Source organism: Electrophorus electricus, chromosome 5 (genome assembly GCF_041902795.1).
Source record: "Electrophorus electricus isolate QZ-2024a chromosome 5, ASM4190279v1, whole genome shotgun sequence".
Classification (NCBI taxonomy): domain Eukaryota; kingdom Metazoa; phylum Chordata; class Actinopteri; order Gymnotiformes; family Gymnotidae; genus Electrophorus; species Electrophorus electricus.
Genome location: NC_137501.1, coordinates 5,833,306 through 5,849,303, shown reverse-complemented (window position 1 = coordinate 5,849,303; position 15,998 = coordinate 5,833,306). Strand labels below are relative to the sequence as shown.

The window sequence follows — 15,998 nt, the reverse complement described above, 5'->3', positions numbered from 1 at the left end:
GCTAACTCCCAATTCCAATTCAGATTCCAAAATGGGCACTTTTATACATGCTTATACAGTCTCTCTCTCACACACACACACACACACACACACACACACACACACAGGCGTACATACATATCTATACAAACTCACACACTGTTTTGCACCAGACTAGTGCCGAAGTCAAACCTCACACAAACTACTTGCTGCTAGAGTACTGTACTAAACCAGCACTGTACTCTGAACTGTTCTGGCTGCTACCGGTGACTGCTATGTTCAGGGTAGTATGTCACTGACTCCTATGCACAACTCACTTTACATATGCCCAGTACTGTGTAAACTAAATAAACTAAATAGACTAAATAATTGCAATGTCTACTCATTCTGTATTTGTCCTGTCCTGTATTTATTATTGTTTATTTAATGTTTATTTAATGACATTTTTGCACTATATTGGACTGTTTGCACTTGTGTAGCATGTTGTCTATTGCACTGTTGTTTTGTGTTGCACCGTGGTCCTGGAGGAACATTGTCTCATTTTTGTTGTGTACTTGTATATAGCTGAAATGACAATAAAACCTCTTTGAACTCATTCACAAGACATGAGACTGGAAGAAATGGTGAGTATTCCAAAAGTGCTTTTGACACTTAATGGGTCATTTTTAATGTAACAGGATGATGTGTTGTAGAATTTCAAGGGCTAAATGACAATGACAAGATTTTATAAACATACTCAAGCGATGACTCTTCCACTCTTTAGCATTCGCATTTTTATAGAAAGATGACTTATCGCATTGTTACCAATAAATGCACAGAATTATTTTAATAGATTAAAAAACAGTTCTTTCATTTCCCTCTATCACTTCTTCAACTTCTTCTTTTTGTTAGCTTTACTGGCCTCATCCAGAGCTTTTCTCTTGGCTGACATCTTGTTAGCCTGAGGGAGAGGATACATTGGGTTAATGAATAGCAGAGCATCGTGGGTACTGCAGGTTCAATAATGAGTTCATTGCAGGTCATGGGACTGAAAGCACGTTTCCACCTTCAAGATTTATTTTTAATACTTACATCATCATCATTTTATTATAAGTGTTTACTTTTTAGCATTATTTATCCGTATTTTTTGTATTTTATTTTATTTTGCAGTTATACCCAATCACATCCTATCCAATTTTTAAAACTAAAAATAAACAGCCTATACAAAACTAAATAAAACAATTCTGGAAAATGCAAAAAACACCCTTTCATCAAACCAAAATATGGTGTGTGACAAACATGATATATACTATAAACGCCTAAACTATTACAGTACAGGTATTAGCCTTCAGCGGATGTGACGGAACAGAAAGCACTAGAGGGCGGATTCAGATGTGGGACTATTTGTGTCGGCCGTGGCGGTCCGCCGCTCACCTCTCGCACGCTCCTCTTCTTCCCAAACATGATCTTGTCGTAGAGGTACTTGTCCCTCTTCTTCATCATCATGACGGCAAGCCTCTTCTCTTCTGCCTTCGCCTCCTGCTCCGCCCTCTGCCGGTTCACCGGCTTGGCCTCGCCTGGGGTCACCTTCACCGACGAAGCCTGAAAGAGAACAATGGGCCGGCACACCCGACACCTTAGCCAGGATTTCCTCATCCCTGAGAGCAGACAGACACGCACCTGGCCGCTTCCGCAAAGACAGGCAGGCAGACGGACTGCAGAAATAATCGGGAAATAAACGAGTGAAGACTCGGGACAAACGAGTGAAGTCGACTCAAGTCGTGACTGTAATGACTTGGTGCTTCAGACATACTTGTGTCTTAACTTGAATTTCAGCGTCAGTGATTTGGGATTCGAGCTGACTTGCGGGTGAACGACTTGCTAGGACTTTGCATCAAGACGGTGAAGGATCCGAAGCCTAAAAACCAAGACTTAAAGACTGATTGGCACCTATCTCCACTGGAGCCTTTCTAGGGAGCACTTATTTATGCTTGATAGACAGTCAGAACTGTTAAAATACTAGCCCACTCCAACATGTGGAGAATTCCAGTTTATTCCGATACACGTGTAAAATACCAGCCCATTGTGACACACGTGCAAAATACCAGTTCATTCCGATACATATAAATTACCAGCCCATTCTGACATGTAAAAAATACCAGTTCATTGCGATACATGTATGTAAAATACTGTATCAGAATGGGCTATATATGAATATTTTCTATTTCTGTCATTTAAGTACAGAAGATACTACATCACACTAAGCAAGATGAATGCTACAGTTCCAAATGTGTCTGTTCAATGGAACCTGAAACTAATTAACTCACCTTTACACCAAACAATGTCCCCAGTGGAGCAATCACTAACCATAAAATAAACAGTCCCACGGCACTTGCCAAGTACCAGGTGACACAGGGCACAAACAAGGTTACCGACCGTGCCCCAGGTGTGAGAACTGACCGCGTGTGACCACTTCACGGGCACATGCGCACACATGCTGCACGCCTTAACCTTTGAGTGCTGGGTCACGTCTTGAGTCGCACGTCTCCGAACGCAACTCGTTAGACGCAGCTGAAAAACTTGAGGCCTAAAACGTAGGTTATTTATTTTCAAAGGAAAGGCACAATCTGTTGTTTTAATTGCCTTGCTAACAGCTGAAGTAGTCACTGCCTTTTTTTTAGTAAGACTGAATCAGAAATGACTTGCTGGACTTTAAGGACTCTAGTCTCGTTGCAGCCGTATGAACTGAGCACGTCTGCAGCTTTAAGAGATGCTCATGTGCACTTTGGCCAACTCGATTGAGCCATGCCCCTCTCATTACTCATACCTGACGACAAGCGCAAATAAAGGCAGAAAAATTAGAGCGCATGGCAAACGAGGGCCGTGTGGTCAGCCATCCGCAGTTTCTGTTTGTAAAACACCGGTGTACGCCAAGTTTGGGAGCAGCTTCTCCTCTTAGCTGTTACTCTCCAAAGATGCTCTCAGCTATTTCTTACTGCCACCATCTCAGTAAAAAGGTTCAGCGCTATGCGACATCCACCTGCAGTGGAATCTGGTTAAAACAGGTTATGTTACTGGAGTCCACTCCGCTCATTCCCACACAGACATGACTGGGATGCATCTGCTTACCTTGCCCAGAGCTTGCTTCTCCTCCATGCCCTTCAGCTCATCCTCATCATCTGACTGGTCCTCATCCTCCTCTTCCTCACTATCATCATTGTCCTCTTCCTCTTCTTCCTCCTCTTGCTCTACGATTGGTCAGTAGAGGATATTAAATCACATTAGTAGGTCCACGTGCGGAAACACGCAGGAATGAATGGTTACATGCAAGAGCACGCACGCACGTACGTGCACACACACACACACACACACACACACAAGCGGGCAACAATACACAACCTCCTACCCACCAGGTCTCTCTCCTTTCTGGAGAGCCAGGAGTTTGAGCTTCTCTGGGGGGACGTAGTCACCCTCCTTCTCCTCCACGAACGGAGACAGGTGAGGAGGTAGGGTCACGCCCACAAAGTAGTCCTCCACGGGCAGCAGCATCCTGGCGTTCACGCAGTCGTACACCCACTGGGGCTGTGCGTAGTACCTGCAGCGTCCGAGCCAGCAATTCACAAACCACATGTCAGATGTGCCACAGCGCAACGACTGCAAACCCAAAAACCAGACTTCGACCACGTAAAGAAGTGAAACGCAGGCCTGCACGCATGCTGTTGCTACAGGCCGGGGGACCAATGACTCATTTTCAATGCATGCATACGCACCATCCGGCAGTGGCACGCACAGTACAAATGTATCCACTGAACAGCAACAGCCATTGTGAGACCAGCATGACGGAAAGAGGCTGGACTGCATTATATGAGTGAATCATGAATGTGCGTAGGCGTGTCATATATGAACTGTGACTGTCTATGGGGTCATTTAATGCAGACCCTCTCAGACACACACATGCATGCACAGACCCCCCCCCCCCACACGCACAAAGACGATAACAGAAGGGTATTGAGAGGCAGGGAGAGGACTCTGGTCTGAAAGAACGGCATTGTGGGACAGCTCGTATTTTTTAAAACAACCCTAGCGGATAAAAGGATTCTGTAATACACACACACTCAAACCTTAAGGCACACTGCACCTCCACAAAGCAGAATTTCTGCTAGAGGGTCACCCCTAAAAAATGTTATGAAATGTATGCAATTTCTGAAATCGCTTCTATTCTTTTTGTATATTACCACTTCTAAGGCTTAAGTTGTTTTACATATAGAGAGGGACTTTGCAGGTGACTCCAATTAGAAGGACATTAATATTCTGAATTTCAAAGCAGCTGCTTTATGTATTAGCACCTTAAAAGCCAGTCCACAGTCAATAGTGTTACAAAGCTCGGTGAAGGCTCTGAAGAACAGACAGCAGGTTCACTGCAGTGAGTGTGTGTGTGTGTGTGAGAGTGTGTCTGACCTGTTGATATACTGTTTCTCCAGGCTGGGTCTGTCCACCACATGGTGTGTGATTGTCTCGTCAGTGACATCGTATGTGCTACCAATACACAGAGACTTATCCCAGGAGACCTGTGCTCCAAAACACCTGCCAGTGGGTGAGAGACAGAGAGAGAGAGAGAGATTTTCATTGTGTTACACAAATATATTTGCTTGCCTTTGCATTGTAATGCCTAGACACAATGACACAGGCCAAACGAAACAAACAAACAAAAAAAAACCAACTCATTTCTCTGTATCGCACACACATGCGTTCACACCTGCGCACGCACAGACACACACAACGGAGAGCTAAGCATGGCAACTGAAAGTGGACTCCTGCTCTTTCCTTCACCTTAGCACAAAGGCCAGAGATTCTCTGGGCACTTCTCTGTTCAGGAAGAACTTCAGGCCCTCGAAGAGCTTCTCCTGTCTGTCCTGGTCCTGCCGGGCCTTCAACCGCTCCGCCAGCTTCTCGCCGTCCTCCTGCAGCCCGCCGGGACGCGGGACAGGAGGCCAACGGGGTTCGGCAAACCGAGGAGGCGAGAAGGGAAGCAGAGCAGATGTTAGATAACTGCACCACACAGAACAGAGCCATCACACTGCATGTTAATGCCGTGATCCGGTAACCGTGGTGACCGGTCCTCCAGTGTGACTCCTGTGTGTGAAGGTGTGAAATGGAGAACGGCCCACGAGTAATTAACACTTGCACGCGCCTGGTTCAAAACAGGGCAGCCGAGACTGGGGGTTGGGGTTAGTGTGTGATAGGGTGATACGCAGAACAAATCCAGCCTTAGGTCAAAAGAGCCACGGGGTGGGGCGTGGGTCGGGTGAAGGTGGGGCGGTCTTAGTTCTCTCACCCCTTCAGCAGGGAAGTGGTCGAGCTCAGCCTCTTCTGCTTCTGCTGTGGAGACCACGCGAACGAGACTTGCACTCAGCGCTGACAGTTTCTACAAGAGGGCGAGAGAAAGATTGCAGTCTCTCTGAGGTCGCTTAGGTCATGAGCAAGGAGCCAAAACAAGGGTGGGAAAATCTGGAATGACGAAAGAGGTGAAGTAGAACCTCCATGTAGCGCTCGGAGTCCATGGCGTAATCCTCTTCCGATTCGGCTCGCGACTCTTCCTCTCCCTTCCCATCCAGCTAGCAGAGGCAGAGCCACACACACACACACACACACACACACCCCATAAACAAGCCTGGACCAAGTCCACACACTTAGGGACAGAAGGCTGCAATAAAAGCCAAACTCAGACAACAAATCAAAGTGCAGCATGACTGCTGGTTGTGAGTGTGTCACCTTCGGCGGGTAGACGAGGTTGAGGGTCTGGTAGAGGCGGAAGTTGATAAAACCAAGAAGAGTAGTGTAGAGTTCTGTGAAGGTGGCCATAACCCTGTAGTCCACATCTGTAGGGTGCTGAATGATCACACAAACACACACACACACACACTTAAAAAAAGGAACTGGACAGTTTTCCTAGCACTGTTAACAGTCTACTGCTCTTATAAGTGGTATAGCCTGTGAGCCATCTGTCCTGTGACGCCAGCCAGCAAGCGCAGCCTCAGTAACATCCCAGTGAAGGTCACTCCACCACACGATTTACGCACTTGTGTTGTAAAACAAAACACTAACTAATATATCATTTTAAAAAAGAAAAGAAGGAAAAGTCTATAAGTCAGCAACAGATAGTGGCGTTGTGATTGTTTATTACTGTAGTTTTAATCACACGTCAACTGATACTGGTCAAAGTTTACAAAAACAACGAAGGAATCCAATATTCCTCAGCTGTATTTCCAACACTGATCTGTTTTACTCAGTGTGGGTGTGGGTATAACTCATCTAAGCGCAGATAAAAAAACATACTGGGACCCGTTCACCAGGCGTGCTGACTAGGATGAAGAACGCATCTCCTACTCATCACTTCTCTCTTACGAGTCTCCAAGAGCACGACTGTGTTGTCCACGTGACCCTTCCCGCAGTGCGAGAGAGAGCAGAGCACACGACCCTAGACAAACGAGGAGAGCTGTCCGAGGAAGAGCCGCGCGCACACACATTTATGGCTTTAAACGGCGACGAGCTCATCATCGCACCTCAGAAAATCCTTTCCACAGTGTGCCACCGCGCAACACGTGTAAACAGACGAGGATGTGTTAAGTTAGCTTGTTTTAGACTCAAATCTATTAACAATGTGTTTGATATGCAGGCAGGGAGAGAGCATCGGTGGATGTAATGTCAACAACAGGCGGGGCGGGTCATCGTGTCTGTAAACACGTTCGCTGGGGAGGAGGTCAGTTCCACCCGTAGCCTGCATCATAGCAAGGTTACATTCCACGATTCTGCACCAAACGCACGCCTGTGTGCCTGTCTTAGGCATTCAGAAAACCTGAAAGCAAACCGCTCTCAACCACTGTAAAAGTTTCTCAAAGTAGGTCTTTTTCACAAAGCAATGCTAAAATTGGAAAAGGTTTCACAAAAATATAGGCAGTGCTTTTACAAACGTCCGATGCTGCATGCTGTAATACCACTAAATTACAATTATACTGGTACAGAATGTGATATGCTTCACAATATATTAAGACACTGGCGAAACCTTAGTGAGACATGGTTAAAGACTGGCCTGCAATATTTGGATGAAAATGAAGATCCTGTTGGTTTATATGAATACCCAGATTCATCACCGCTCACAGAACACCGGGGCATATTTCGGCCTTCTGCGACATTGGCGTGACAAAGATCAGCACTGTGGTCAAGCACAGACTCGTTCTGGGAAACTAGACCTTGAACAGACTTGATACCTATGGACATAATTTGCACATATGCGGCCCAATATACTTACATCATGAGCAAACTGATATGGTACAAGCCACGTGATGATCTGTCCCAGCACCTCTGCTTGGTAATAGATTCCTTTAATGGACAGAAACACCTATCAAAAGGACAGAGGACAGCCGTGAGCTCTGTTACAAGGGCATGAGTCAAGCCCGTGGCAGAACATGGCTTTAGTGGTTATGGTTAATGCTAACTTTAGATTGGGTAAATTATAATAATAATAATAATAATAATAATGATGATAAGTTACATTATATAGTGCCTTTCTCAAACTCAAGGACGCTTTACAGACAGATATCAATGCTAACTAACCCAAATCCAGCTGATTCCTAACAATCACCACTGGTGAACAACCATGTGACGATAAAAGGCAGCAGTGCTATATAGTCCACACAGCCCCTACCTTCCTTAGAGAGCGCAACGTGATGATGTAGTTCATCCACTCCACACTGAGACGCCGGCAAAGCTCGATGGTCTGAACGTGGCACTTGCCTGTCCGCGGAAAAGTCGAGAACAGGAAGCACATCGACAGGGCGTCGTCAACGTCGCGCAGAGCATCGATGAACGTGGGATACCTGTCAGAAATTGAGAACTGACTGTCCAGCCATCAAAACTCACATCTGTCCTCAAATCAGCGCCAAATTCCTGCTGTTGGCAGGCTCTTCCCTGAAGCCTGTAAAATGCAAGTGCGCCCCCTGCTGTTTAAAGGAGGTACGGCCTCTTTCCCCACCTCTCCTTTATGATGTGGTCCAGTTTGTATCCAGGCTTGTTGCCTCGCAGCTTCTCAGCTGTGCCCCATTCTGCTTTGCCATATGCTTTCCGCAGTTTGCGCACAAATATCTACCAGGTAAACACAGCAACATGCACGGCTTTCATGTCAATTATGTTCTGTGAATATAGACACAATATGAAAAGATTCTTCTTTTATATATTATAACAGTATGGTAACGCTCCAGTATGGTTTATATCCAATTGTCGAAATGCTATCGGCACAAAGACACAAAACAGTCACTCAAAGAAATGGTTTGAACATGCAGCTCCATTGGAACAGGCCACACATACTTTGTACTCCCTGAACTTTCCCACTATTGGCTCATGCATGAGGAAGCGGATGTCTTTGAGGAGATAGAAGGTCCTCTGGGCTGTGGATCCCTTGTTCACCTTCTTTTTGTGTTTGGGTTCATGTGGGTAAATTCCTTTCAATATGCACAACCGCCTGCACAGAAGAGTGGCATCCTATTATTAGCTTAAACACACACACAACCACATATACAATCTCAGCATGTCAGTGAGCATAGAAACACAAATTAATCAAACTGAAAAGAGTGCATGAATAAGATGAAGCATTTACAGGGATATTTACTAATAACATCATGTGGTTTTTAATGACAAGGTTGCACCTCTTTCAGGACGTGTAACCTGTTTATTGTCATTAGGACCATCTCTTGCCCAACACTGACCTGAAATCAGCCAAACTTAAACTCAGCTTCTTGCGAGCTTTGTTTCTGCTTATGTAGTTGGTGGCAGACCCACTCTCATACTGCAGGGAAAGAAGACAAGTTACACATGTTTAACCAACACTTATTATTAAGTTGTCAAGGTCATGAGTACACTACAGTACAGAGGCACCAGAAAAAAGGTGGTTAAAACTATTCCTTACTGAATCAAAAGCGCTCAATCTTTTCAAGAATAAGAAATGTCTTGGTGACCTTTTTTGTTAAAGAGAATAATATAGCAATTTATATCTATGCCGAATATCCTAAAGTTAGGTTTAGTGAAGGTAATTCTAGCTTTGTGCAAAAGGAATGATCCTAACAGAAAGAACAGACATGTATTGACCAAAAGAAACACAACCACCATCCCATCAACGTTTAACCAAGCTAACGCTAGCGAGTTAAACAGAAGTGCGATGGAGCGCATGGAAAACAAGACAAGCTCCCAATGTTCTGGCTAGCATACTCTCAAAACCTTCCACGTAGGTTACAGCTGGAAGAACCGTCGACCTTTAGAGTCAAGCGTTTAACGTCGATCGCTAAGGGGCCATGAATGCTGTAACGCTAACCATCAAACTGGATTAAAGGCGTAGGTGAGCATAGCTAGTATCTTAGCTAGCTAGCGAGCGAGCAGCCTGCTATTCTCAAGTGACAGAACACTTGTTTTGCTTACCTTCTTCTTCTGTAAGCCTCCCATTGCGGGATATTCTAAGATTACCGATTACACTAAACACAAATATATAGATTCCGTTACGTATGGACAAAACACGTTAAAAACAACGACTGGGACGCACAACTAACGTGTTTTTCGTCTACACGTGTGCTGCGCGACGTCAGTCAAATCGTGACCCAATAGCTCATGCGCCTGCCCAGACAAATGCCTGAATAAAAATAAGTACTGCTTTCCCTTTTTTACATCTCACATACACGTTTCACGAAAAGTCACTACTCACATCGCAGACAGTTGTAGTTAGGGGATATAATATATGTGATGATTACTGTGGGTACAGGATTTCTGTTATCGCTGATGATCTGTAGTTTTTAAAGCATCGGCTCTGAGCTCTTTCAGGTGCTTAATGTGAGAGTATCCAGAACAACTTATTATTATTACAATTCTGTCCTGCGTACGGCATTAATAAACAGCACTGACAAGCAGAAGAACCTCCCTAATTAGATAATGACCTATTGGGAGTTGAAGAAAATGGAGAGAGAGAGAGAGAGAGAGAGAGAGAGAGAGAGAGAGAGAGAGAGAGAGAGAGAGAGAGAGAGAGAGAGAGAGAGAGAGAGAGAGAGAGAGAGAGAGAACTCATCTTAGTGAAAGTGTTCAAGAACATTCAGTATCTTCTCTACACTGATTTTTGTGGCTCTTTACAATATGGGATTTATAGAGTTCTTCAAGGAGTTTTTTCTGGGGTTTTGGGACTATGAGACACCAAAGATAATGGTAGTGAAGAACAGAAGACTGGGCGTTATTTACAGAGCTGTACAATTACTGGTCATCACATATTTTATTTGGTAGGTATTTGCATGATCTTAGTAAATTAACAGATTATGATGGAGGCTACACAAGTATTTCAGTATTATTTGATGTAATATCTATTACAACAGTAGTGTCTAGTATTCTGTTAACATTAAGGTTGACAAAAGATATAGGAGAGGAATCCTACTGAAATATACAAGTATGTAATAAAATATCTAAAAATGCCTTTTTATGTTTTATACTATTTATCTCTTTATTGTATATGTTATTATTAAATAAAATAACAAGAAATATTACAATGTTAGATTTTAAGCCATAATGTATCTAAAAGCTCTGTTATTTTATTACTTATTTTCACCAGTACACTGGAAAAAAAGATGTTTTGAATAGTAATTATACCTACAGCACTGAGCCCTATGTGTCTGTTAGTAAACCCTTGACAAATGAGACAGTACAATGTTATAGGCTACTTTCAAAACAAATGCAATAACATAAACCTGCCATAATACATGTGAAGGTCACAGTGTTTAGTTGTGTATTAGTCTGCATGGATACATTTTTTTTAAATGCTAATTTTGCTGAAAGGGAGCAGTGGTTAGAATAAGCTTTTGGGAGATTTTTCTCAAAGATTCCTGGTAACGTAGATGACTGTGTCATGAGCAACAATTGTTCAAAGGGAAATAACGCCTGCCTTACTTGATTCTGCATATTCCTTATGATGTTTAAAAATTTGAGCATTTAAATTTGCTTTGGCATTGTTTACCTTCATACATGTAAAATGTTGACAGAGGATGTTTCCAATACTTCTTCCTTGAGTTCAAGCAACAGCACAGTAAGCATGGTCTTAATCACAGTTTTATTTCTAGACAGACATCCTTAGAAGCTAATGCTTTAAAGGTGTTCAGACAGCAAGCTTGATTCAATGTGTAGAGAAGAATGAAGGTTTTCTGCAAGAGCAATCCAATGGACAAAATTCAATTACAGTGAGGATACTCTGACAGCCATTGCTTCAACAGTGAGGGATTCTCCTTGCTAATGTATAACTCAGGTCACAGAGGATTAGGCGAAACTCTGAAACACAGCAGTACCTGTGAACGTAACTGTGTTGATGGCACTTGTGTCACTTCTTGATAAATACACTGTATGCATCAGCTGTTAATGCTGTTAATGGCTGCTGTCTTGGTGTTTTCGATCATTTGAGCTGTTTCTTCATTTTTGAGCTATAGGGAAATGAGTCAGATGGTCCATTCATGCCAAATGTGCTGATAAGGCACGATGCCAGCAACTACTAACACAATTCTAATTAGAAATAGTAGAATAAAGGGCATCTCTGTTTATCAAAAATGGAAGATTTTCGCTATATCATGCTGCCAGTCTGAAATACATTATGTACTGTACTGTGTGCCCGCATTTAGTCTTTCGACTTTTCAGGAATATGTCTTCAGGTTCTGCTCTGCGCCTGTTGTCCTGAACCTCGCCCCTCCCCCACCCCCATGCAGGTATGTGTTTATCAGTCAAAAGGCATATCAGGACACGGAGACGAGACCAGAGAGCTCGGTCTACACCGAGATGAGGGGCATGGGAATGCTGGGAGACAGCGTGAGGGACACGACAGAATACGTCACACCATCCGAGGCGAGAGATGCACACGCGACTCACTAAACGCAGAACTGTCAGATTCTAAAAGGGGTCTTCTATGGTTCATTGTTTTGGAGACCAAACTATGTGAAAATATGTACACTTTTGATATGGCTGTGGTGTTAAGGGACACCAAGCATTTTACGGGATTTGTAAACTCAGATATTCAAATCTGTAGCAGAATCTGTAGTTGTCCTTATTTCTCTAGGGTGGTAATGTCATCAGCACAATTCTACAGAGGGAGGTGACGTACGACCAAAGACAGGGAAAGTGTGCTGAGGTGAGCCCAAACACACACACACGCGCACGCGCGCACACACACACACGCACACGTGCACACACACACACGTGCACGCGCACACACACAGACAGACACCCACAGACAGACACCTGTGGATCAGCTACTCACATTCTGTGCACTCTGATGTCAACTTTCATCTTGGAGAATTGCTTGTTTTGAACTGCTTGCCTGTGCAGCATTACAACGTGCCCAACGCAAACTGCACAACAGATGCTGACTGCGTCAAGGGTGAGCTGGACTTTGACGGTCATGGTAAGGACTTAAAGACTAATTAAAAGCCCCGACGAAGCAGTGGGAAAAAACACAACCCTTGTCTTTACAAATGTCTTAAATCTAATAACAGCAGATTTCACATGAGAAATTCATGCTTATATTCTAAAAGGGTGCAAATGAGTAACTCTGGTCACTCTCTCAGGTGAAATAGGTGGAAATGAATGTCCGACTAATTCCACTCTTATAACAGGGCAGAGAACAGGACGGTGTGTGTCTTACTACAACTACACATTCAAAACCTGTGAGATCAGAAGCTGGTGTCCCATTGAAGAGTTTGCTGCAGTGAGGTAAATAAAAGCTGTGAAAGGCAGATGACTGTAGTTAAAGATTAAGTCCAAAATGCTACTGTAAACATCATTCCGGGGTTGTTCCTTTCTCCTGGAAGGGAGCCAGCACTGGTGGAAGCAATCAACTTCACTGTCTTCATAAAGAATGCCATCCACTTCCCAAAGTTCAAAGTGCTCAGGTGAATCTACTATCTTATTTATGTATAGCTTTTAGAGAAACACTGATATTTGTATTTTTGAGCTTTTCAATTCCTCAACTAGGTTGAGTTTATTAAAGCTCAGAGGTTCTCATCACAGTCCTCTGTCATTCTAATGATTTAGGGTAAACATCAAACCGAGAAAGCCTAAGAAACTCCTGAAATGTCATTATCACTCGAAGACGAGCCCTTACTGCCCTGTGTTTAGACTGGGCTACATTGCTGAGCAAGCCAGAGAAAAGTTTAGCGAACTCTGCAGAACTGTAAGTATAAGGAACAATTTACACTCTGTCACCAGGAGGGGGTATAGCTCAGTGGTAGAGCATTTGACTGCAGATCAAGAGGTCCCCAGTTCAAGTCTGGGTGCCCCCTTCTAGTTAGAATTTTTTTTTTTAAGAACTGGGGGCTTAACCTAATCACAAACACCAGGTCAGTCCTGTGGTTCTACCTTCTTAGTACTGCTTTGCTGCTTTCACTAATTAAGCAGATGGTTACTGAAAAGTAAGTTGTTATTATGAAGGGGGCAGCCAGATCTCCAAGCAGTTCTACAGCACTGAACCATACACCTTGGTTAGTAAACACTTAGCTTGTGTCCTAGAAGTCAGCCTTCTGGTTGGATATTCTAGTAAAGCAGACCAAAAACTGCTTAGTCACCAGCCTAAGGGGGCACCCAGATCTGAACCAGGGACCTTTTAATCTGTAGTCAAACACTCTACCACTGAGCTATACCTCCTGTGGCATAGCACTTAACAGGTTCTCATTGGCTGACTCTTCTTAGGGTGGGGTCATCGGTGTGTTCATTAACTGGAAGTGTGACTTCGACGTCGACCCATCAGCATGTATTCCCAGTTATTCATTTAGGAGGTTGGACCTCAGGAGAAACCTACCCAGCTCTGGGTACCACTTCAGGTATGGGTCATTTTTACTGCCCGAGCTGTAGAGGGTCCAGGAGACCTTCATGATTCTCTGCATTGTCTTTCCTCCACAGTTCTTTTGTCTGTGTGATGCTCTCAAGTGTTTTGTTTGTTTTTTTGACATTTGAAACACCTTTTAGGTTTGCCAAGTACTATTACAAGGATGGTGAGGAGTACAGATCGCTTATAAAAGCTTATGGGATTCGTTTGGACATCATCGTACATGGACATGTAATGTTACTCACAATAAATTGTTTTGGGGTTTCTAGTGCAGTTACATTGAAATAGTGACGCACACTTTCTCTGTATACATTTTTTCCCCTACAGGCAGGAAAATTTAGCCTCATCCCCACCATCATCAATACAGTCACAGCCATGACATCAGTGGGAATAGTAAGCCTTCTAATCGTAACACTTTATTTTAAAGAAGATATGAGAAAAGGCACCAACATTAATCAATGCAAAACCTTCATCGTGTCATAGTGCTCTATTATCTGTGACTGGATCATGCTGACGTTCATTGACAAGAACGAGGTCTACAGTGAGAGGAAGTTTGATGATGTAAGTGGAACCGCTAGGATATGAACCCCAAAGAACTAGCCTTCACAGAGCCTGCATTCCTGTGCTTCAGGGGTGCAGACAGCCGGCCCTGGCTGGCCAGAAGGAGCACTGCTACACAGCTCTGGTCTTTGCTGTACCACAGCTAAGGAAAGGAAAGGAAAATGCTAAACTGAATGCTGAGTTTGGCAGTGTCCTTAACCTGAGAAATCTGTTAGCAATGTCCTACAATACCCATTTCTTTAAAAAAAACATCTTGAAGAGACAAAATATATAGTACAGTACACCTAGAATATTTATTTACACTTCTACTAGTTTGCGTGATATTTAATGTGTATTTAATGTAACACATTGCTTTACTAATGTTGTTTCAGACATCTAAGGAGTCCAGCCCACCTGCAGTGACACAGCTCACAATCTCAAGCTATGGCTCCACCCACTCTGACCTCTCAGAGGGCGTGCCATTGTGAAACCCTGCCCACCGTTACCCCCAGTTACTGAGGTCACGCAGAAACCCTGACCATGACAAGAAAACAAAACATGAACGAAAGTCTTAGGTAAAGGACTGGGTTAAAAAGCAAAGTAAAACCAAACCGAACCAGACAAACAAACAAAAACAATATAGTCCCTGCTGGAACACCAGACAGCAGGCAGTCTGCAGTGGTCTGCTCAGCAAAGTCGCCTTCTGTTTTTTCTGGCTTCAACATGCAGCATCTAACACCACATATCAAATAATCTTAATCTGTAATAAATATCACATATTGGCTAGCAATATTGTTGTGGCATGCGTCATTCGATGTGATAACAACTGCAGTTTTACATTCATACATTACCCTAACATAAATGATTGATCAAAATGTAAGACTAAACATCACATAATATTTGTTCTGCCCAAAACAAAACATCTTAAAAAACCAAAAATGACATAGAAAGAGCAATGCCATGATATTTAGCGCACGTGCTCTCCCACATGTGGCTATTTTCAAGATCTAAATGGGGAAGAAAGACTTTCAGTCATTTCCCCACATGTATTCCTTTTATCCTCATTTTCCAAGAAGCGCCTCCAAAGCAGGAAGGATGACGAGGAGCACTTTCTGGGTTGTAACGTGATAATGTCGTCTCTTCCTGTGAGATGGGCCTTTGTAATGAGTTTGAGGGAGAGCGAGTACGCACCCCCCCTAGCTCTTCAGTCTGATGAATAGTGACTAATCGATTTCCAGCGTCTGAGGTTTATGGATCAGCCTCCTAAGAGACCGGCTTAAACCCACACCTCTCCAGGCAAGCCAGTAGACTGAAACCAGGACAGGGTGTACTCACAGCAGCCACACAGCCTCGGCTGAGGTCTGCTTCAACCATTCAAAACACATCTATGACTGGGTATTTCCAAATAAACACATTCTCTAATAACCGATATTGATTGTATAAATTCCAGGAGCACCACCACTATAAAAGGTAGAAAACCGGAGCCCTGATGTTCACATTTTCCTTCGTTTTGCTGCATGAACACGACAGTAACAGCTAAACAGGAGAAACCACATAATTCCTGAGCACCAAATTCTCACCCAACAACAAAGCCAAACCCAAATGAACCACTTTT

General features: G+C 43.6%; 2 protein-coding genes and 2 non-coding genes across 4 annotated transcripts; 2 read left to right on the top strand and 2 right to left on the bottom strand.

The window, feature by feature from the left end:
• Positions 1-603: 603 nt before the first annotated feature.
• Positions 604-9,602, bottom strand: pes (pescadillo). The gene is made up of 15 exons (XM_027023177.3): positions 9,427-9,602; positions 8,721-8,800; positions 8,323-8,476; positions 7,991-8,100; positions 7,664-7,835; positions 7,268-7,357; positions 5,731-5,847; positions 5,496-5,573; positions 5,294-5,383; positions 4,789-4,919; positions 4,417-4,542; positions 3,369-3,553; positions 3,088-3,206; positions 1,393-1,560; positions 604-919 (listed from the first exon to the last, which is right to left on the bottom strand). Exons 1-15 carry the CDS (start codon positions 9,448-9,450, stop codon positions 842-844), a joined length of 1,722 nt encoding a protein of 573 aa, XP_026878978.3. The 5' UTR covers positions 9,451-9,602; the 3' UTR covers positions 604-841.
• Positions 9,603-9,918: 316 nt separating this feature from the next.
• Positions 9,919-15,156, top strand: p2rx2 (purinergic receptor P2X, ligand-gated ion channel, 2). The gene is made up of 12 exons (XM_027023178.3): positions 9,919-10,268; positions 11,733-11,868; positions 12,080-12,151; positions 12,349-12,424; positions 12,636-12,732; positions 12,831-12,911; positions 13,054-13,192; positions 13,708-13,838; positions 13,984-14,074; positions 14,171-14,236; positions 14,327-14,404; positions 14,776-15,156. Exons 1-12 carry the CDS (start codon positions 10,129-10,131, stop codon positions 14,869-14,871), a joined length of 1,203 nt encoding a protein of 400 aa, XP_026878979.3. The 5' UTR covers positions 9,919-10,128; the 3' UTR covers positions 14,872-15,156.
• On the top strand, positions 13,230-13,301 carry trnac-gca (transfer RNA cysteine (anticodon GCA)). Its single transcript has one exon. It is a non-coding gene; the product is annotated as a tRNA-Cys (tRNA).
• trnac-aca (transfer RNA cysteine (anticodon ACA)) lies at positions 13,591-13,662 on the bottom strand. Its single transcript has one exon. It is a non-coding gene; the product is annotated as a tRNA-Cys (tRNA).
• Positions 15,157-15,998: the final 842 nt, after the last annotated feature.

Coding starts and splice junctions, on each gene's coding strand:
- p2rx2 (XM_027023178.3), top strand. CDS start 10,129: ATGGGATTTATAGAGTTCTTCAAGGAGTTTTTTCTGGGGTTTTGGGAC. Junction 12,425..12,635: donor GCTGGACTTTGACGGTCATG/GTAAGGACTTAA, acceptor CTCTTATAACAG/GGCAGAGAACAGGACGGTGT. Junction 14,237..14,326: donor CCATGACATCAGTGGGAATA/GTAAGCCTTCTA, acceptor ATCGTGTCATAG/TGCTCTATTATCTGTGACTG.
- pes (XM_027023177.3), bottom strand. CDS start 9,450: ATGGGAGGCTTACAGAAGAAGAAG. Junction 5,574..5,730: donor ACCTCGTCTACCCGCCGAAG/GTGACACACTCA, acceptor TGCCTCTGCTAG/CTGGATGGGAAGGGAGAGGA. Junction 4,543..4,788: donor TCTCTGGCCTTTGTGCTAAG/GTGAAGGAAAGA, acceptor ACCCACTGGCAG/GTGTTTTGGAGCACAGGTCT.